General features: G+C 42.8%; 1 protein-coding gene across 3 annotated transcripts in view; it reads right to left on the bottom strand.

The window, feature by feature from the left end:
• Nucleotides 1-22,093, bottom strand: part of TRABD2B (TraB domain containing 2B) — a 284,436-nt gene that overhangs the window by 119,706 nt on the left and 142,637 nt on the right. For all 3 annotated transcript variants that reach the window (XM_040565346.1, XM_040565345.1, XM_040565347.1), the window contains exon 3: nt 7,633-7,779. In XM_040565346.1, coding sequence (XP_040421280.1) covers nt 7,633-7,779 — 147 coding nt within the window. The remainder of the gene's footprint in view (nt 1-7,632; nt 7,780-22,093) is intronic.

Below are 22,093 nucleotides of genomic sequence, written 5' to 3' on the forward strand. Positions count from 1 at the left end.
AGGGCAATAAAGTGAAAAAAATGGGGCCAGAAGGTTTGTTTTTGGGGTAGGTTTATTAAGGCATTGCAGTTCTTTTTCCAAAGGTATTTTTCATTTTGTCTTCTGTTATACAGTGGGAGATCAGCTGGCCAGCAGTGGGCACAAACTCGGGTTTGCTCATCTTGAACATATATTGTCGGGGTTCTGCCATGAGTTTCTTCCCATACACATTTGGTAGGGTGCTAGGGAAAGCCTGAATGCTTACGTGAAGTTTGCAACCTGATTTTAACCCATGGGATGCATGACCCAAAAGATAGTTTGCAAAATTTCACACAACTTAGCAAGGAACAAAAAGGGAAACGCTGGTTGATAACGCAACAGCAGCTGGACCAGAGGTGAGATGATGACTTTTGAACCAGTGTGAGATTGGGAGTTTGGGATTGTTTAGGAGGTCTAGAATAGGACATAAAGGTGCAGAAGATTGCCAAGAAAGCAGTTCAAAATGGAACGGGGATCAATCAGGAAAAAAGTAAGGAATAATTTAGGTGCGATCAGTTAAATAGAGACAAATCCTTGAAACTGTTTTACCACTAAGCGGTTAGAACTGTACATGGCTTGACTTTGGGCTTATCAGCAATCACCTCCCCCAGAGAAAAGAAGCTCCGGGTCTGAAGTCACTATCAGGGAGCAAAACCAGTTTACACTGGAGTACCTGATCTACTGGGCTCACTATTCACTCTTGCACAGTAAGTGTTGGACCAGGAAAAGCTATGTCAAGGAGTACCCAAGAACAACAACTTTTCAGATATGTCTGGATACTAATCCTGCTAAGTCAGCAGGGACAACCAAATTGACCCCCCAATTTTTCCCTCCCTGTCTTAATGAGGTGAAAAACACATCCTCTGGATAAAACACAAAGAGGGAAGAAACATTTTGTATATTCAACTCACAAGATATTGTTTCAAAAACCAACAAGTCTTTCTCATTTCTCTTGAAGAAGTCTTTCCAAGAAACACTTTATAAACCAGCTCTTTAAAAAGAAGGGACAGTAAATGCTTTACAGCAAACATACAGCAATGCACAGAAAGCAGCATGCTACCACCTTCAATTCCAAATGTTTTTCCCAGTCAGTTTCATGCTCTTTTATAGTTTATTCCCTTACTAAGAAATACAGGTAGTCAACAATCCTTAAATGTTTTTAATGTAAATCAGCCCTTTTCTGTAAGCAGATGTTTCTTTTCTAGTAACACAGCAGTCTCTGAAAGAAAAATCTTTGCCTTTAAATGTCTTGTTCCAATTTTTCTCCTGCTTTCTCTCACTCTCCCATTGCCTTTTCCATGGAAACAGAAAAGAGGAAAGAAGGAACTTCGAAGTTAGACAACGCTAAATGTAAGCACACAATGAAAATTTCCAAGCAAGAACCTATTTTCAAAACCTGTAGCGTGGAAATTATCTGGGAATGTTCCAGATTATTCACAAAAAAATAATCTCTGCAGTGTTTTCCCCAGCACTGTCATCAACAAGTAGACTTTCACAATCTGGATCTGTAACCAATTTTCTAAAACACATAAGCCAAAATACAATATTGCTCCAATCTGAAATCCTGTTCTGACATAATATGAAAATTAGACTCTGAAAATGTTGGCCGCCCTTCTGCTTTTTTACTTCCAAATGCTCACAATACACCAAGACACGAAGCTGTGACTTAGGTGCAAGTGGAAAGAACGAATGACCCCATCACAGCTGATCAGGAACTCTTCTGAACTATGGGAAAGCAACATCTCTCCAGGAGCATCCTGTGCTACAGCCAAGAGAAGAGAAGGCGGGAGACATCCTCCACTTGCTCTTGGAGCACAAGCAGATCTGAATGCATGTCACCAAACACCCAAGCAACGTTGGGACTGCCATCAGTTTCACCAGCAACGTACGCTTGTGGAAGTGTTACCGACCCCTCACCTGGACCCAGAAACTCTTGGGACCAGCTCACTCGGTGCCTGGGACAACCTTGCACTTGCTTTGCTGAAAAGCCTATAATCACTTTCCCTGGAAGGACGAGAAGCTGTGCCAGTTCGTCTGCACTTTGTTACAGCTGAAAATGATAAGATGCTTCCAAAGCGTTGTGTTACAATAGCTGTGCCTTCGGTTTAAGGATTTATCTTCCTTTCCCATAGATAAAACTCCATTCCTTGGACAAATTAGGTCTGCTTATCATTCAACACTCTACCTAATGGTTTCAGCTGTGTGTTTCTGAATTTATTGAAGCTGGGGCATTCCACAGATAGCTTTCATTGATTTGAGGAGTGAGCCAGAAATCCAGTCATATTTTATCGAAAATGAGAATGGGGCAAATTAATGATATAATTAGAATTATCAGGACTCTGAAATCTTAAAGGATAGGTTTAAATGCAGAATGATAACATTTTTAAAGGGGTATATAACACAACCTGTTTATGAACAGCAAGTATATTGTGAAGTGATGAACTAAACCTTTTCTGTGGTTTAGGGAGGTTGAGTACTGACATGCTGTTAGCGTATGGATCTCTAATATCAGGATCACCACATGCTTTTCAAAAGGCAATGTCCACTGCCCAAACAATGTATTTCTGCATGAATCCATGGCCTTTTGAACTGCAGAACCAATTCAAGATACAGGTGACATCATTCCAGCAAGTTATACAAAAAGCTCAGTTGTTTATCACGGGCAGAGCTTTAAGGAGGAGTCACAATGAGCCCTCAGCACCCAAAAGGGGTTGAGACATACCTGCAAGGCCAGGGTGGTCACCAAGCAACCTCATTGCATAGCCTGCCTTTCTGTGTAGGATGAAGCAATAACATAACCTCTCCTGGCAACATGAAGATTGTTACAGTCAGGTGAACAGAAAGCATATAAACTGCATTATTCACTGGTCTAGCTTGATTTGTTCATTTTCATACGGAAATACACTCAATTATTTCAATACAGCCTAAAAGAGACACAAAACACAAGAGGTCTCTGGATGAAAGATGCTTTATAAATGGCAGGTATAACCCTTACATTATATCGATAACCCTGAACAGGACAGGCAAATAACAAGTATGCAAGCAGCGGGACCTGGCTTGAAGAAAACAGCCTATAATGAAAGCAGTGTAGCGACATGCATCTGGTATGCCAGATCAGCAATGAAAGAGGAGAAACTACCCTGTCCTGGACAGGAGCCCTCCTTAGGTCAGAAGAATGGCTGAGGACAGCAGAAGAAAAACTATAGCTGGAGATCACACATATAGTCTTTGCAAAGGGTTAAAGGAAAAATATCCTCGTAATCCCCTCTTTATAAAGCATTCAAAAGAATACACGGAAACATAGAACCAGCAAATCCATACTGGCAAAGATAAAGCTGCTTTACAGAACTGTCCTTAAACAATTGAACATCTCAAAATTGATCACTGAATTAATGGGTACAAGATACCCCTATCCTATCAAGATAAACCTATCCTATCTTTAACTTAGAATATTTTCTCTTCAGTATCATGTTGACTTTTTGCCCAGAAACTCCAGCGTAAGTCTCTTGATTGAAGAAGTCACAAGAGAACCAAGAGTTTGCAGAGGGCTGTACAAGCAGGAGAGATGTTTCCTACTCCACTTTTGGGTCACAGTCTAACTGAATAAACTCAGCCTCTTAAAATTTTATTAAATTTGAATAAGGATTTATATGTTCAGAAAAATGGTGGTTGGAAACAAAATTAAAAAAAAAAAAGGAATAGAGACAGAGAAAAAGAGAAAGGAATGAGGAATGTAATATAACCACAGAAAAGCAGAGGTGTTTCCCACTTTCACTGTTCTTAATTAAAATAAAAAAATATTAAAAAAAAAAAAAAACAACACTAAAACTGAGAAGAGTTTCTTTAGTGCTCATCAGTGCTGATTTCTCTGGAAAACTTCAGGGATTTGGGGGCCTGCTCCCACATCCCATTTCAGACACCTCTCCCTGGCTAAGCCTGGCTCCCCAGCCCCAAGGCAGGGAGCGGCTCTCTGGGGCAGTCTTGTCCTTATCCTTGTCCTTGTCCCCATCCCTGTCCCTGTCTCGGTCCCCATCCCCTTCCCCGAGTGCCAAAGGAGCTGTCCTCTGACCCAGTGCCTGAACTCCTGCTTCGGTCTAGGAAACGCCCCGTTCCTGTACTTTTCCTCCCCAGAGCACTCTGCCTAGGCACAGAGGCTACTCTCTCCTCCCAAATGCCACAGAAGCTGATGAGACCAACGCTGAGGAACCACAGATCTCCCAAACTCCCTCAGCAAGGCTGAAGAGGCTCAGGAAAGTCATCCATAACACAGAAGATCAATGATATCAGTATTATTATTTCTATTCTTTCTTTCTGCTCCAAGATGAGTTTTGCTGTAAAGGCATCTAGCATCTTGCAGACAGCTACCGAAGATGCTCTGTCTCACAAGATTGATACTAGAGGAATTTAGCAAGTTACTACACGAATACTCCTCTTCCCTGTCCCACTGTCCCCGAGGTGATGCTGTACTTTCCCACCTACTTTCCAGCACGTTACAGTTACCGAAAATAGCGGCTTTGAACTGAGGGAACTGATGGACAGACTGACCTTTGTTCTGCAGCTCCCACTAACCTTCAAGCAACCAGCAGGCACTAGTAACCTTATAAACAGCCCTCAAATGAACCCTCAAAGAGTGACAGTCACAGCCTTCTGCAGGTCTGCACAGTCCCAGGGTATGGAGCTGAATTTCTGACCTCCACCATTCGTGTAAGCGTTGAGTCTCATGAACACTCCTCTATTTCTGATCTTTTGTTTGTTTTTATGTGATATTTCAAAGTTGCATTAATGGTACCAGGTGCAAGAACTTGCCAGACCTCTGAAGTGCTTTGGGCATCCCTTCCAAAAGCACTTTGATGCTCTTGTCTCCAGGGCAGGCACCCACACCAAACCCAGAAGTTCAAGCGATGATGCATCCAACTTGGGATATTCAAAGTTTCTCTGCACTTGCAGGCCTACCATTTTTGTCACCTGATGAGGACTGCAATAAACTCTCGGCATGTGGTATATCCCTGTGCTTAGACTTAATGGCTGAAAAGAAAGATCCCATGGGGAATGTTTCATATGTAATATTTAAGCCAGGCTAATCAAATTTGATAACTGAATGGCAAAGACTTTGTGGCAGGGAGATCATCCTTGCAAAAAACAGATAGAGTAAACTTTGGAATTACCACTGGCAAAAGTTGACCTGAATAGAGAGTTGTTTTAGGTTTTAATTTTCTGTTTTGTTCTGCATGCAATTAAAAATAAATGGTATAAAGCTGGTTTATAAAAACACTACCAAACAAAAAACCTCTTTAACCAAATTAAAAACAACAACCCATGAGATGAAAATACTCCACAACATTTAGAGTTCTTCAGGGACTAGTATATATACAGGGATTTTAATTTTCCATGGCCTGTAAGTGTTATAATCTCTATCAACTGTGTGTACTCTGGGACCATGACTAACACCACTGCTTGAACTCTCATTGGTTATGTATTCTTTCTTCTTCCTTTAACACTGTTTTTAAACTCACATTTGATCCAAGAATTTGCAGGGATAAAAAAGTTTTTACAGCGTTCTGTGCCTCTCAAGTCTAAAGCACAGGTCTGTTATAGGACATTGTGTCAACAAATCACAGATGTCTGTGAGTCAATGCAGTCAGTGTGAAAGGGCGTAACTTGTCTCAGGGACACAGGCTGAGAAAAAACGCTGGCAAAATTACATTGTTTGATAGCCACGAAAAGATGACACAAGATATCCAGATGTCAGGACTGTCTTCATGATTTCATGACTAGTATTTCTTTCTTTGCATCCATGGCAAATATATTAGCACATCTTGCAAGAGTTATATCTTCAAAATCATGATGTGTTTATCTCATGTGCTTGCCTTCACATTACAGGAATTGTTAGTTGTCTTCTCCAGGATCTTCTAAAGTCCTGAGCTCTCTAACTTTTTCAACTCACACATCACGCCTTTACAGACATATTTTTACCTGAGTTGGTTCCTCCCTTTTCTTTTCAGGGCTGCCCAGAAAGAACAGCTCTGGCAGCTTTGGCGCTACACAGACTTCTCCTTTAGTACTGCCAGGTTAACCACACCGCCATGTCGTACTTAGGCATGCTAAAACAATGCTTCACTCTCTAGGACTGGATTCACTGCGAGAGCAAAGAGATTTGATCCCATTCATTACCATCAACCGCTCTTTCTACTATTTGAAAATAGTAACGGGTTAAGGAAAAAGAGGAGATACGACCATTTGTCTAGAATTTAAGGACCTCTGATTGTCCAAGCTGATCTCTTTCTGCCCATTGAGGGGCAGGTTAGTTCTGTGATAGATGACATGGAAAAGCTGCAGTGGATGTCTTTTACACTTCTGCCTAGAACTTCTAAGAGGGGCATACAAGACCACTATGAAAGCATCCACATTGTGGAGGGTGGCTGTCTTACAGGCAAACGGGGCCATCCTCACTTTCTCAGCTGTTTCTCTGAGCAAAAAGTGGCTCACAGAGCCCTGTGCAACTCAAGATAACAATGGCAAGGTAGGAAGTCTCAGAGGCCTCCACCTAGATCGACAGACTGAGCTCACACTGTCTTAGTTCTCTCCTGAGGTCACATAATTATCCTTGATTTTCCATTTCCTAATGGTAAACCGCTATCATAATTTAATAGATTTTCATTGGCAAAACATACATAATACTGCCAAAGGTTATACAGGTCCCCTTTAAGCATGTCATTGCACCTGAGACAGGAACCTCGGGACATTTATCAAAAAAAGAACTAGAAGACAACCAAAGACCAAGTTTCCATAGAATTAATGGGAAGGAAGAAAGAGGAACCTAAGCATTAAAAGAGAATCCCAGAGTTTGCCATGAACTATCAGACTAGTCTGAAAGCAGATTTCTGCTCCATTGAGAGTCTTTAATAGCACTGGATAACTAAGATAAACAGAGACTGAAGGGCTGCCTGAGACACATACAAAATTATTGAATTATGACATGTTTGAGAAGTTATTTACTTTATAAAGTATTTACATAAAGGTTCACTTCCTCTCCAAATATAAGCTCAAATATTACAAAGCTTTTTTTCCCCCCTTAATGAGGGGACCACATTCAACAGCCCCACAAACATCCATAATTAACTTTTTTTCAGGCACATTCCTAGGAAAGTTTTCCAGGCAGTCACTTCCCCAGAGCCAGAGCAATACCAAGGAAACCCCAGTCTCTCACCAGGCAAATGTAGAGAAGAAAACACAAGGCATCAAAAGGAACAGGGAAAAGAGGTGATGGGGTATAAAGTGATGACCCTGTGACCGGAGTTTTACTTTTTGCTGTGCTATAGGCACCTGACAGGCCTTATGCCAGGCTCTTAACCTCTCTGTACCTCTATTCATCAGCTGAATTAAACACTTTGTTGTCATATGATACCTGTAAGAGGGGAGCTATGTATGCGTTTATCTGGCAGAAACAGATGCCAAGCATTTTAACGAACAGAGGTCACTGTATCCAGTGCAGAAATTTTAGATCAGGGGCTATGGTAGGAGAACTCTTCCTGCCTTTTAAGGGAAAATACCATTGCTATTAAAACAACTGATTTATTCTCAGTTAGCTGGCCCATCCACAACAATTTTGCTTACCTGAGAAGTGTCGTGATTGAATATGACGGCATTCAGGTCTCCACAATTATAATGCTTGATGAGATCTTCAGTGGTATACGGGGCCTGCAAACTACCTGCTCGGAGACTTTCATGTTGGAGCAGAGTTTGGTTTAGAGCAAACAGCACCTGTAGAAATGCAAACAATAAAAACAGGAGAGTTAAAGATATCAAGTATCAAAGAAGCAAAGCCTTAAAGGCTAAACTTTTAAAAACTCTTATGTGCCTGAAGTCTGTTGACCCATCCTGGCACGCAGCAGTAAGGAATGATCTTTAGGTATTCCCAACTGGAAGGGAATTCCATCCTTCTCTAATAGAAGTCCTTATTATAAGATCCTTGATATTCTTCATAAAGTCTAATTTCACAACACATACACTGCTTGGAACTCATGGCCAAGTGGTCTGAGGACATTTAGGCTATCTCTGCACATAACTTGGCTACGTGAGAGACATTGGAATGAAAAAGTCCCAGAAGTAGGAAGCTTCTATTGCCTCTGTTTCCTGACAGCTAGCTTAAATCCAAAGCCCAAATAAAGCTGGAAGATTTAAAAAAAATAAAAAAATAAATCATAATCTTAAAAACTTAAAAAGTCCCTGTTGTAGCAGGGGAATTTCTTAATGCTTTTAATACCAGAAACTTTAGGAAATTCACTATTAGTCTCCCTTCCTTAGTCTTTCCCCCTTCACCTACCCTTTTGCTAAATGAACATATATATTGAATTGTAACGCTGTCAATTGGATTTACTTCTGCAAAACCTCAGGTATATAACAAATATGATCTGAGATTTTCTTTTCTTTTTTTTTTTTTTAAGGAATAAGAAAATAAAAGTATCTCCAGGGCATTAACAGCCTCTTAATAGGAAGCCGTTAGATGTTAACTAACACACACAAATTCTGGTTGAGGGAAAGCAAATGTTTTTTTAAATTTACTTTTTAAAAATATAAAGATGGTCTTTCAACTGAACCTGTTATACCGCAGTTCTGCAATTGGTTCCCTCTTAAGATCCAAGCCTAAGAGATTTCCTTGTTCAGATCTAAGGGTCTCTTCAGGCTTTTCTACGAAGAGATCTAACTTCCCCTAGACCATAGCCTAAAGTTAAGCATCTACCTAACTTAGTTTTCCTGTAATTTAAAAAATCTGCAAAAAAAATACAGCTTAAAAATTTCTAAGCTTTGAAAGGCTCTGAGCTTTCTCTTTTTCCCCTAAGGGCTACAGCTCAAAGAGGAAACGGTTCATCCCAGGATTTCCTGGGGATTCTAAACATTTTGACTAATAAAAATAAAAGCTTAGAAAAACTTTGACAGGAAAACCGAGAGTAGAGGTTTTCCCAAAATGCTTTTAGTAAAATCCTTCTCATTTTGATTTTTTAAACAATGGATGTTGTTGGATTTTTATACACAAAAATGTGTACACACACACACATATATATACAAACAACCAGAAGAACCCTGAGGATAAGTCAGAGTGTTTTATGGTAAAATATTAAGGAGATGATAAACAAATCTTTCCTTTATTCCAGATGCCTTTTTTGGGGGGGTTACTCTGGCTTCCTGAGGAAACCAGTGCTCTGTGTTCATGCTCTGCGTCTGTCTCTTTGTTTCCTCCTAATAAATTTGGAACCTATTAGCTGATTTCAGTCATATTTGCAGAGGGTTAGAGGTCTTAAAGAAAACTGCCTGCATGTTCCTTGAAAATAAGCGTCTGGTTGCAGAAAAGGCCTCAGTGTGAGTTCACTTCATATAAGACACCAAAGACACCACCATGAGAGAGAAGGAGTTATTCAGAGCTTGCCACAGGAGATGGACCCCAGAGTTCATTAGTGGCAGTGCCCGTGTCAGGACATTCGTGTTCTTGCTCACTGCCCCCGTGTTGCAATGGGACTTCGAAGTGCTGCTGGCCCGCTGAGCTCTGGCACTCTGCTGACACCGCAGGGAAGCTAATCTCTGGGTTCAAGCAACTGCCCAAAAAGCAGCTCGAGAGATTTTATTCTAGGATGGGAGTTGAAAGTAGAAACTGAAGCTCTTGCATATGCTAAAGCAAAATTTCAGCCACCTAAGCAGATTTCTAGAGAAGTCTTGCTTAATCACCCCGTAATCACCGTGGGTTTTGGTTGGGTGGCCCAAAACACACTTGAAGAGATGCAGGGTCTTGTAGCAGTCACTTGCCTGCTGGATTTGTAGGCTATTTCCCCCAGAGTCTGGTTAAAGCCATCTTAAAAGCTGCATTTATTTTTCCTTACTGTTCAGATAATGCCACAAAAACAATGCTGCTTCCTTTCCTTCTCCCTATCTTAATATCAGTGACCCCACGACCTCCAGCCTAAACCTCTATCTGAGTTAAATCTCCCAGAGGTGCCTGAGATTACCGAACAACTGATGACTTCAAAATAAACACACTTAGAGCGACTGCCCGTGCACAGTCCCACCTAATAAATACAGCAGACAGTATTTGTTCTGGAAAGTGATGGGAAGTTAAGGGTTTGGCTCTGGGAAAGTGCATTTTTATTCACGCAATTTATGATCCTCACATCTGCGTGCTTGGAAAGCCATTTTTGCGCAGCTGTCTCTGGCCCTGAATTGCAAGCGATCAAACACAGACAACAGGAGGGGTTTTTCACCCTGCCAGGAGGAAGCCGTTTCACCCAAGTGGTGTCATTCTCTGGAAAGAAGCATTCGACACAGATTTTATGAGCATGTTTGGAGACACCAGCTCGGCCCTTATGGCAAACCCATGGGTCCAGCTTTATTGCTGAAGAAAGCAGGTACCACCAGCCCCACGCACCACTGGGCAGTCTTTTTAGCAGCACTTTTGCATAGCCTGTTGCCATCTCATGGATAAGGGGTCTGTACCAGACCAGCTCTTCCCTGGTACGGTCAGAGGCAGACCTGGGACAAGGTGAGAGCTCTTACATTATGGGTGACCTGCAATCAAGCTACGCCCAGGAAGGGGGATATTGGCAGGGTCCTCAGGTTTAATTTCTTGGTGAACAAGGCTGCTCCATTTCTTATATTCATGCCATCTGTTCTCCCCACTACCCAAGAGTACCTGTGCTGCCACACTGCCTTAACCTTTGGTCTTTGGCCCCACTGATCTTGGACACTTCAGTTTATTTTGTTAAAATTTATAGTTACCCCAATTCTAACGACAGCTCAACTCTGTACCCATCACCTTGTCTAGGAGGCAATACTATGGATTTCTAACCAAGTGGAAAGGTTCCTCAGACCACCTCTTCAGTTTGTCTGACTACAGTCCCAAATGGTGCCACAATGGTATCTCAGAGGCCATCTTAAAATAAGACAAGGAAGCCTTGTTACTATACTTCAGTAACATACTTCAGTGGTCCCAAATATTCTTATGAACTATTTTGCTAATAAAACAGAAAACAAATTCAGATGTTACAACAGAAGAAATAAAATTTGCGTTAAGCTGAAAAGAAAGGGATCTGTGTTCTTCTGGTGCAATTGCTATTGAAAAGACTTGAGAAGGAAAGGAAACCCTGAGAAAACTCTTGCACCAGACTCTGGTGTGCAGATAAATTTCATTGTTATGTGATGGAGAAATCACTTTCCATTCCTAAACTTACGAAGGCTGAACCATAAACACTGCATTCACATGACTCCAGTAGCTGGAGTTACAGGATGACCCCTGCATAGAACCATGATTAATAACAATACCACAAAAACAAGTACTTAAGTTTCACGCTATGATGTCATCTCTTGGTCAGGGAACTATTGTTTTCTTTTGCTCTCTCTTTTGGACAAGTGCCACCACAAAGCAAATACTAAGTAAGCATTACTGGAAGCATTTGGGTGACTATATCCCGTCAGAACCCACACTGCCACTCAAGAAAAGAAGTGCCCATTCTCCTGCTTGGTTCAAAACAAACTACAACATAAGTATTGAGCTATACTGCTCTTCTGAGATTCTTGTTCTGTTGTTGTCATTCTCTATACTCAAATAGAAAATCAAATATACTGTTTCAGTTCAAAATAATGGCCTGGAGCAAAGGAAAAAAAAAAAAAAGAAAAGAAAGAAAAAACCAAGTCCCTGATTTTCCAGATTAATGAAAAGCAATAAAAGTGTTTGCCCAAATCTGTTCAGTTCCATTGGTTTCCAGAAGACGGGTTTCCCCTTTCCTTGAATCTTTTGCACTGTTGCTAGGAATTAGTGAGCTGTGAAACTCACCTAATGAGGTCAGCATCAGGAAATCGCTCTGAAAAAACAGGTCCTGGAGGAGCTATAAAGGACTCTCTCAGTGTCCAAGAGAAATCCTGGATGCATCGGCACATTGTACAGCCGGGGCCACTGGAGGAACGCGCCTGACTTTGTTGTTGTTGTTCCTATAAAGGGACAGCTAAGGAAAGTGAAACTATTAACTCATCCACTGGAATTTCTGCTCACAAAACCGTGCCCCCTGTTAAAGCTCCTCATAAAAGCCTTTCGGCTAGTTGGTTCCATATGTTCCCCAAACCCGCAGTTATTGCTTCTGAAAGGCAGGAGTAGTTAACAGTCTGCGGCTTGGCACTGACCAAGGAGACCTAAGGACCCTGCTTTTTTCTCTCCCTTTCAAACTACCAATTAACCAGTTTAATAAAACAGTTTGAATCTGACCAAGGTGCCTGGTGAAACCCCTAACAATGGCAGATCCTACCAGGTTAGTAATGCTGACATGCAGGCATGACCTGGTGAAGAGCATTCATGCTAATAGCTCACAGTCCTGAGACCATGACTGATTTTCTTGGTGCTGGAAATGCTATGGGGAGATAAGAGCTCCAGCTTTCAGCCCTGTACACCCAAAGGTCCCGAGGAAGTATTTAAGTTGACTTCCAGGAGCTTAGCACTAGCTTCAACCTCTTGACCTTTCTCTTTACACAAACTTCCCATGATGAACTTTGAAGTGCTAAAGCCATTTTTTATTTTTTTTTATTTTCTTTGTGTTTCATTGAATCGAGGCATAAAACAAAACAACAACAAAAAACTCTGAAACAGTTCCTTGACAGAAAACACTGCAATGTGCATGGGTCCCCCACTCCTTCAACACGCCATTGCCATAGCCCAGGAAGGATTCTCCTGGTTGACAGCAGCTCTCATTCATTCCCTGGGCTGACAGTACTATACTACTGCTTCTGCACAAAGTTTCTGGCTTCATCAGAGCTTGAGCATGTATATAATTTACTTGTAGCCTGGAGAGCAGCTGTGCGGGGTTTTTGTGGGTTACGTGATAGATACAGGTCAGTAAGCTCTAGTTTGTTCTCTTATATACAGGTCTTCCCTTGCACAAGGGAATTAAGACAACAAATAAAGACAGTGGAGTAAAACTCGCAGCTCAGTTAATTTCCATCCTGATAGCACTTGAGAAACAATTTATCATTCGTAATATATATACTATAAATGTCACATGTTAAATAGGCCAAAACATCCCCAAAATGTTGGGGACAACAGAACAATTTGGTTCTTTGTCTCCATCGGTAGCAGGAGGGAGCAGAAACTGAGTAGGATTACTCTCCGCTTTGGTCAATGCCCAAATTCAAGCTTAGGCAAATAGATTAAGAAATAACAGAAGGAAGGATTTGCAACTTAATCAAAATTGAAACACTGAAAGGGATAGAATTACAGCTATTAAATTTGCAGTCTAAATGTATTGCTTTTGTGGATTTTGTATGCGGGATTTACTTGCATCCAGTACTCTTACATCGATCTAATTTCTTAAATATGGCCTTTTCGGTTAGGCTTGTAAATAAGTGACTAAAATCCCACTTATCCCGGAAGCCTCGAGGTTTTAGGTCTACGTTTAAGAAATTTGCTGGTTGAGGACCTGACCCTGCAAAGATTAACATGAGAAATTTTATTCCCTAGGTTGTACAGGGTTCAGTAGATGAATTTTGATGGCTGAACCTACCCAAAAGGCTAAATATTTGCAATGAAAGAGTTACACTCCAAGCAGCCTGATTCAGCAAGTGTTTTCCTGGTTGAAGTGCAACAAGTGGCAATGGCCACCTCACTGCCCGGCAGTGAGGACTTGCAGGTCCAAGGGCTGCCGGTTAGGCTTCTGGGCTGCAGTCTTAGATCTTGTAAGCAAGAATGTAAATCAACAGCACAATCAATTCATACCTCTGGCATGAGACTGCACTCTCAAAGGGAGACAGTATTTTTTTCTTGTTTATAGCTGAACCGAAAGTGGCACAGAAGAAAATGGCTTCTAACCAGGACTCACCTAAACTATTCAGTTCCGGGACTTAAAAATCTGTTAGCCTCCGAGACAACAAAACACTGCCTATGAAACTGATGCCCCCTCCTACTAGTAACCTAAAAAAAAAAAAAATTAGTTCTTAATCAAGTCAGTGGCCCTGATGATGTAAATTGTTTTCTTCCGCTTCTTTACACATTTGACACCAGTCTGTGGCAGAGGAATAGCAATTCTTCCAGGGCTGAGTAGCTGGCAATTGGGTTTGATTTTAAACAGACTTATTCAATTTTCAGATAATAAAGGCATCAGAAAGACCATTAGAGAGATAACAGGCTCGGGCACTCCCCTGATGTGAACGCACCCAACTCCATGAGGAGAAAGGAGCTGGGCTGCGCGATACCTGATGATAACTGTCGAACACCTCCAGACCAAATGAAACCCATACGCACAGAATAAATTCTCACCCAAGCAAGACAAGCTGTGGTCCAGCAGGACAGACCGGACAGAGCCCTGCTGCCTACTTGGTGATGCCCTGAGCTGAGCTGCAGCCTGGCTCCTGTGTGTCCCTTGGTCCCCATTCCATCCCTTCCTGTGCCACCAACCTTGCACGCCTGCCTTGGCCCCAGGCTCTGCTCAGTGATCCCTGTCCTATGGGTATCTCACCACTTCCTAGCAAACCTCTGTATTCAAAAACCCAAATGCTACCTCAATGTCAGCGAAATCCTACCCCCACGACTACCAAGTTTTGTGGGAGCTAAAAGTTCAATGAGCAGGTTTGTGGACGGGAGCAGTGCTCCAGGAGAGGTGCCACGGCGTCACTGAAATGAAAGCACTCATCCCAGATAAGTCCAACACCTCCGAAAGTGTCCGGTAACAGATAGTTTGGGAAAGAATTTAAGACATGAGGTGAGCAGAGGGTGAGCTTTCTTCAGACACACAACATCCATCTTTTGGAAACCAGCCAGGTGGGGAGCTTGTGGCTGACAGTGCCTCTTCTCATATCGCTCTTTCCCTCTCGCCTCCCTGCTCCCCCTTCGGTTACCCCCAAATCACCACCGTGCTTGGATGCAGTGCTTTATTTGGGAGCAGCCAGCTGCCTGTCTAGACACACAGAAGGTCACATCGATTGCCCAGCTGAGCCTGCTACTTTGCTCAGCAGTTGCATTTCTGAAATGGAAGCCTGGAAAGGCACTTGGAACCCAAAGGGCATTGCCCACGATCACTTTCCTCCACCTTAAATGGGCACATTGTCCCCATCTCAGGGATCACCGCTCTCAAAGGAGGCACATGAAATCCTTCCTGAGAACCTAAAACCACATTTGCGCTCTTGACTCACAAGTAAGATTGTTATGGGCCCATCTGGGGTTTCAATTTTACTTTTTTGTCTCCACTGTAACAGAAAGAATGTGGGAGCATGCCTCAGCAGGGCATATGGCTCGGCTTGTGCCCTGGTGGCACAGGAGCCACAGTGAAAGGGGCACCCTCATGGGACAGAGCAAAGCTTTGGGAGCTCCTGGTTTTAGGCAGCCAGCCTGAGATTTTTTTTTTTTATTATTTTTTTAAAAGACTGGTTTAATGATATGCTATGCATCCACCCATTGAAAATCCAGCCTGTCCTGGGTATATTTAATTTGGGGTTTTATTCATATTACTGCTTAATTTTGAACTGCTTCTTTTTAATTACCAGCTGAAGCTACATAGTAAAATGGACTAGCCCCACAGGCATGTTTTTCTTTCTATTATATTACAGTGAGGCAGCAGATTAACTCCTTCAGCCATCCCAGCTTAACACCTCACGATGCCAGCACGGCCCCTTTCCAGACTGCTGCTCCCACAGCAAGAAGGGCTGAAAGGGACATAAAGACCTGAATTTCCTGCTCACAGCCCTGGGTATCAGCACAAACAGGTGCCAATTTCAACGTATAACAGCACGCTGGAGAATAAATGACTGCCTTTTAGGAACGGATACACTTTCCAGCAAGCCAGATGGAGCAACTAACTGCCTCTGGCCAAGGACCGTTTGGGGTAACAACTGGCTCGGTTCCCTAGTCTCCACATGAGCATGACCAAGTTGGCATCTGTAGAAAAGGGAATGTTTCCTAACCCTGAAGGTGATTGTGTCCCTGCGAGTTCAGCGGCAGGGCAGAACTGAAAAAAAGCACATCAAGATCTGGGACAGCAGAGGAAAAGGTTTGAACTTATTTTATTATGCAAAACAACCTCACCAGCAGTACATGGGGGAAATGGTGAACAAGCATGGGGTACCCTGTGTCTGTTGATAAACACAGGACTTGATCTCGCAGCCTGCTCACTTGAGAACCCATTTCATTAATAATGACAGGTAATGGGATGTTCCCAGTGCCAGGAGCTGTTATTGGGGCACAGGGAACCCCAGGTGGCCTCACCAGGAGAACCCCTCTTTCCTTCCTTGCTCTGAGAGATTCATAGTTACATCTTTGGATCTGCTTCAGGGTGGTAATGCAGACCTTCAAAAGTACATGACTTGGGGAGCATGGGCAGTGGCTCCAGCCCTTCTCTCTGTCACCCCTCCTGGGGAGTGAGCCTGTGCTGGGTGCACTGCCCATCACAGGCCCATTGCCTGAGAAGCACCTGAGGAAAGGGCCTGGCCCAGCACTAACTTCATGGGTTTTGTGATTAAAGATGTTGCACTGGCCCAAATGTACTTAGGCCTGGAAGGAAGGGTTCTCCCTGATCCTTTTGCCATCAGCAAGAGGGATTTTTGGGTGCAGAACAGCACATGCCACAGGCCACCTCCTCCTTTGGCAAAAAGCCTGCACAAAGAGCGCCTGGCAGGGAACCAACTAAGCAGTGCCACTGTAGTTCTGGGTAACTATAGATGGCCACAGAAATCCTACAGGTAACTTCTCGTAGGCTTATTTTAATCAAAGTCTGGAGAAAGGCACCAGAGATGATCAACCCTAGCTCGCCGGGAAGACAGGCAGGCGCCTTGTGGGAGGCTCAGCTCAGCCTGGCTCAGGTCGCACCACCACACTGCGCAAGGCCGCTGCTGCGGGCCTGCCACTGGGCAGCCAGGGAAAACAGGAAACATGCCCTTGAAAATGCTCTCAGTGATTCCCAGGCATGAGTACAGACTGGGAGAAGAACCTATTGACAGCAGCCCTGCGGAGAGGGATTTGGGGGTTCTGGTAGATGAGAAGCTTGACATGAGCCAGCAGTGTGTGCTTGCAGCCCAGGCCAGCAGGGAGAAGGAGGGGATTGTCCCTCTCTGCTCTGCCCTTGTGAGGCCCCACGTGGAGTGCTGCGTCCAGGTCCAGAGTCCCTAGCACAAGAAAGATGTGGACCTGTTAGAACACATCCAGAGGAGGGCCACAAAGATAAGAGGGCTGGAGCACCTCTCCCATGAAGAAAGGCTGAAAGAGCTAGGGATGTTTAGTCTGGAGAAGAGAAGGCTCCAGGGAGACCTCACTGCGGCCTATCCATACTTAAAGGAGTCTTATAAAAAGGATGGAGAGGGACTCTTTGCTCGTGTAGATAATGATAGGACAAGGGGGAATGGTGGGATGTGTCCATGAGCTTAACAAGAAATGAATGCAGCAGCTCCTGCTTCAGCTGCCTTTTGGAGGGAGAGAGAAAAGAGAAAACGGAGAATCAGAGGCACCCAAAGACAATAATTGTCATTTCAGAGCTCAGGGGCAGCCAGGGAAGCCCGCACATAGGGGAAGCCTTCTCTGGGGGTAGAGGAGGATGCACCAGAGCCACTTGCTGCTACCCATATGGCACAGCGGCTCCAGTACACACTGTATGGCATTATAGCTGTGTTGCAGTCTACAGGACTCCTGCCTGGAAGCAGCAAGTTGTGTAAAGATTATTCAATATTCAGTTAGCCAGGGAAAGAAGGTGACCTACCCATCAAATCACAGCAGCTCAAATTTCTCATATCATCTACTTGCAGCCAGGTGCTTGCCTTGAAACTAAGTGGAGGCCAAGAATAATTACTTTCTATTCACAGAGTTATTTACATCAGTTATTCAGCAAATAAATTCCACTAATAAATAGGTTCAAGGAAACTGTAATCTATTCACAAGTCAAGTTGCCAAGACAGAAGAAATTTATAAAAATAATTATTTGAAACAAACCACTCTGTTAGCTTTCAAGGTCAGAATGATAAATTCAGACACTATTTTCTACTAATATAAGTCTCCCTCAGTGCAATTCTGTTGTTTATGAACTATGGGAGGTTATCTTTCTAGAGACAGCTATAACTACCATATTTTCATTACCGTTGGGACTAAAAGATCACATTACTTGAACCTTTGTATGTCTAGGCTAAACAGTCTCCAGTCAGAGAATGCTTATGAAACCAGCTACTGGAGGGGATATGCTGTTAAGAAATCAAGCAGAATCTTCACAGATTTTTGCTAAAGCCAAATGTTGTATTCTTGCTGTGAAAATTTACATGAACTGGCAAATTCTGGGGAAAGCACTTCATTTAGCTAATGTTTTTTTTCCTTTTTTTTTTCCTCCTTTTTCTTCTAACCAGTAAGAAAGGACCTTGAAAAACATTCTTTGCAAAGCTTCAAATATCCTTTAAGGTGGGCTATTTCCTCATGTAAATACAAAATAAATATCAGAGTTACTGCTGTTTTCAAGCACCATTCTGGTTCATCCACTCAGACAGAAGAGAAATACCTGGTAAAGAGAGAAGCCTCAGATTCACCTTCTGTCCCCTTAGCCACATCTCCCTGCTCCTTAGATGTATCCCCTCCTCTGGGCAGGTAACGCACTCCCCAAAGCAGAGAAAAAAAACAAAACAAAACAAAACAAAAAAAAAACAAAAAACTTTTCCCCTCCCTTCTATTTCCTTGCCTGATTAATACTGATCCACTGTAAATCTGCCCACACACAGCAGTAAGTTGGCACATGCTGCCATCCCCTGAAACATTTTTCAGCAGGTTGTTCCCTCTAAAACTGTGCTTCACCAGGAAGATTCCCAGAAATCCTGCTGGTGTTGCTGACATCGCACATGGGGACACAGCTCAGACAAGTCCAGGATGTGCTAAGGTGAAAAAGCAAATCCCCAAATCAAACCTCTTTGCTGCTACCCTGGAATACTATAGAGCAATAGCAGCCTTTTCCACAATCATGGGCAGCTGTGGCTCTGGAGCTCTTGGCTTCAGCCCACTCAGATGTGTCAGGACAGTAGGGAAAACATCCAGTAGAGAATCCCAAAGCAGCGGTAGTACTAAGTGTAGCACTGAGCACCACCTCCAGGTTTGATTTATCTTCTCAAACCTAACAACTAGGAGCAGGGCTGCAGAGCCAGAGACTCAGCCGGTGTAATTTAGCACAGTTCTGATGATGCCAGCAGAGCTGTGCTGATCCTCCCCTGCTGAAATGCTGCCTGCATCACCCTGAGGGAGGGGAACTGGATGATGCAGTGAGAAGGCTGTGAGAGATCAGCTTATTTTGAAGATAGCAGCTTTTCTGCATTTCTTCCCTGTTCAGTGATCTTTTTACCTTCCCTGAAGTATGCAAGAAGGGGAATGCACTCGGGTGGTTTTACAGACCGAGTTCTTTGCAGATGTAAGTTGGTCACCTTAGTTTGCCCCAGCCATACTCTGCTAACTCTTAGTAGGAAATTTTGCCTTGTGTTTGTATTTTGTACAAGAGCAGTTATGCTTGACATTTAATTGTTCATCACATATGGAGATATAATTAATAAATTCTAACAAAGTTAGCTTGGGTTTTGAATGGCAAATGCTCAGGACCACTTAGAAATGAGCTGTAGGTCTGGAATTATTCATTAAGTGGCTCCAAAGCATGAGTACATCAGAGAAAAATGTCAGACAGTTAATACACAGGGTAGAAAACTGAATAAATTGCAAAAGAAGTTTCCCAGGAAACATTCTTTACTGAGCTCTGGTAACCAGAAGTTACTGGATTCAAAGTGTTAGAATACAAACACTACTAAAACAAAGACTTCATGGAGTCTTGTTTAAATGGCAAATTCTGACTCTTTTTTTTTTTTTCCTGATGGGGTGAGCACTCCTCTTTGCTTTTAGGGAGCTAAATTACATTTCAGGTTGCCTATTTTCATCACATTTTGCTTTGGGCACAAATGACTGAAAGAGTTCTCCTCTTTCTATGCTGATAGAAATTGAAAAGGGATTAACCAAAAAGCAATAAACTATTCACTCTGAATTGCTAGCCCTAAATTTTCTTATTAGTGTCTACCCACACTAATTTGAAACTTAGCAATGCTGGTTTTCTCCAAAGCTGTCAGCTGAAATAAACTGTTTCTGTTCCTTGCAGGCTGCATTTGCCAAAGATCTTTCTGCTTTTAAAGCACCCCCCTCCACTAAATATATCAGGATTGTTGCCGTTCTCAGAATTTCCCATAGGTAAATATCAAAGTTAAAGAGAGAGTAAAGCTAGCATGGTATTTTTCAAGTTATTACCATGGGAATCCATTGTATGCAAGAATGTTGAAGTGAAGTCGAGCCCTGTGCACAGCGCTGAAGGTAGATGGATGAAAGTATGAGTTAGTTACTTGCAGAGACTGCAGACCTAATCCATTAAAGAATCTTGGGAGGAGAGGAAGGTCTCCTAATGCAAGAAACTAGTAGTTCTGTGAAAGATCCACAGAAACTATTTCAGTTACAGGGGGAGTCGCTCAAGAAAAGCAATCCAAACTGTTTTCTCCTGTCATATGAGCATTGGGAATGGCAGAGCAGGAATCCCTGTAGCATCATATGAAGTCTCTGGTCCATCCCTAGCCATCCCACAGCACTTTTGCCAATCTCCTCTGCAATAAATCCAGACCCTCTGGCACCTAAAAGCTTCCATATGATAATCCTAGCCACCTATTTGGGATTAACTCAAGTCCCCATGCCCCAGTTGCACTGCATGACCAAGAGACCGATTTCCAGATGGCACCAGCAGACCTCAGAACTGGTTCTGCTGCCCACCATGTGGTCTTGGGCATAGTTTGGTCTTTTGTATTCAAACCTAAATGCTACCAGATGAATGTGTCAGTTCAAAGGCTGGTGGAAACAATTAAGATCACAGGAAGCCACGTTTATCTTTCCACCTATAGCACTGAACTAATCATGGCTGATAGGGATCTAAACAGAGCAACAAGGTCTTGCCTTCGTGTCCCACTCAAGTCCCTGATTTATATCACTACCTGTCAAGAAATGGCAGAAGATTGCCCAGTAGCTGCTGAATGCTTTTCTCCCACCCTCTCTCTCTCCTGGGGAGATGAATATAAGCCAGGACATTCCTGCTCTGCTGAGGATGCCATGAAACCTAACCTCATGTTGACATAAGCATTAGGCCCCAGGACTGTGTAACAGGTCACTGACAGAAAGATATAAGATAGAGCTCCCAAATTTGACTGGCCACACACAGGCTTCCAGAGCTTGCATACCTGTGAAGGACACCCACTAGCTAATGGACGCCCATGGGCACAGCACTTTTGCTACTCAACCGATTTTTCAGATGCGTCTTCTGGTAGGTTCAGTGGCTGATGCTGCCTGAGATTTTTATGGGTTTTATATTAGGTATTTCCTTAGCAGGCTTCAAGAGTTGGATTTAGTTCTAAATACAGGAAAAATCCAGGGACTGCAAAACAGCTGTATCCATACAGTTTCTATTAAAAGCATGACAAAGGAGGGAGCGCCAGAACCCATCCGTATGGAATGGGACTGGGAGTTTGAATGTGCACATCTGACTTTGAGTATCTGTTCTCAAATGAGTTAAACCTTTTGTGCTCATCTGTCTATCAGAAGTCCTACACCAAAGATTCAAAGGGGAGTCTCGCTAACTGAGAGCTCTGCTTTCTTTGGAAGCAGAATTCTTGAAGTCTGGTTTCTCCCTCCTCAAGCGACACCGATGCCCACGTTTCATGTCAACCAGGAAATGGGAATGGATCTGTTACCATATGCTAAGCTTTTCTCCATCTGTGGGAGGCAAAGCAAAGACAAACAAGGAGGCTTGAGTCAACACAAGGGTTAATTTAAGAATTGAGCTCACTTAAAATAAAAGTTGTCACCAACCAAAAAGAACAAGTAGCCATTGAAGAGAAAACTGTTGAGATTTATGGGCCCCATTCTAGAGACATAAAAGGGGAGTCAATCATCATTTGAAGTTTATTTTTTTAATAAGAGCTCCTCAAACATTCTCTCCACTTTTCATTGACAGAAACTTAAGCTTGTGGCTGTTAAAAAGTTAAAAATTAGGGGTTTCCTAAGTGGGAGCAGAATGCATCATTG

Source organism: Cygnus olor, chromosome 8, assembly GCF_009769625.2.
Source record: "Cygnus olor isolate bCygOlo1 chromosome 8, bCygOlo1.pri.v2, whole genome shotgun sequence".
Classification (NCBI taxonomy): Eukaryota; Metazoa; Chordata; class Aves; order Anseriformes; family Anatidae; genus Cygnus; species Cygnus olor.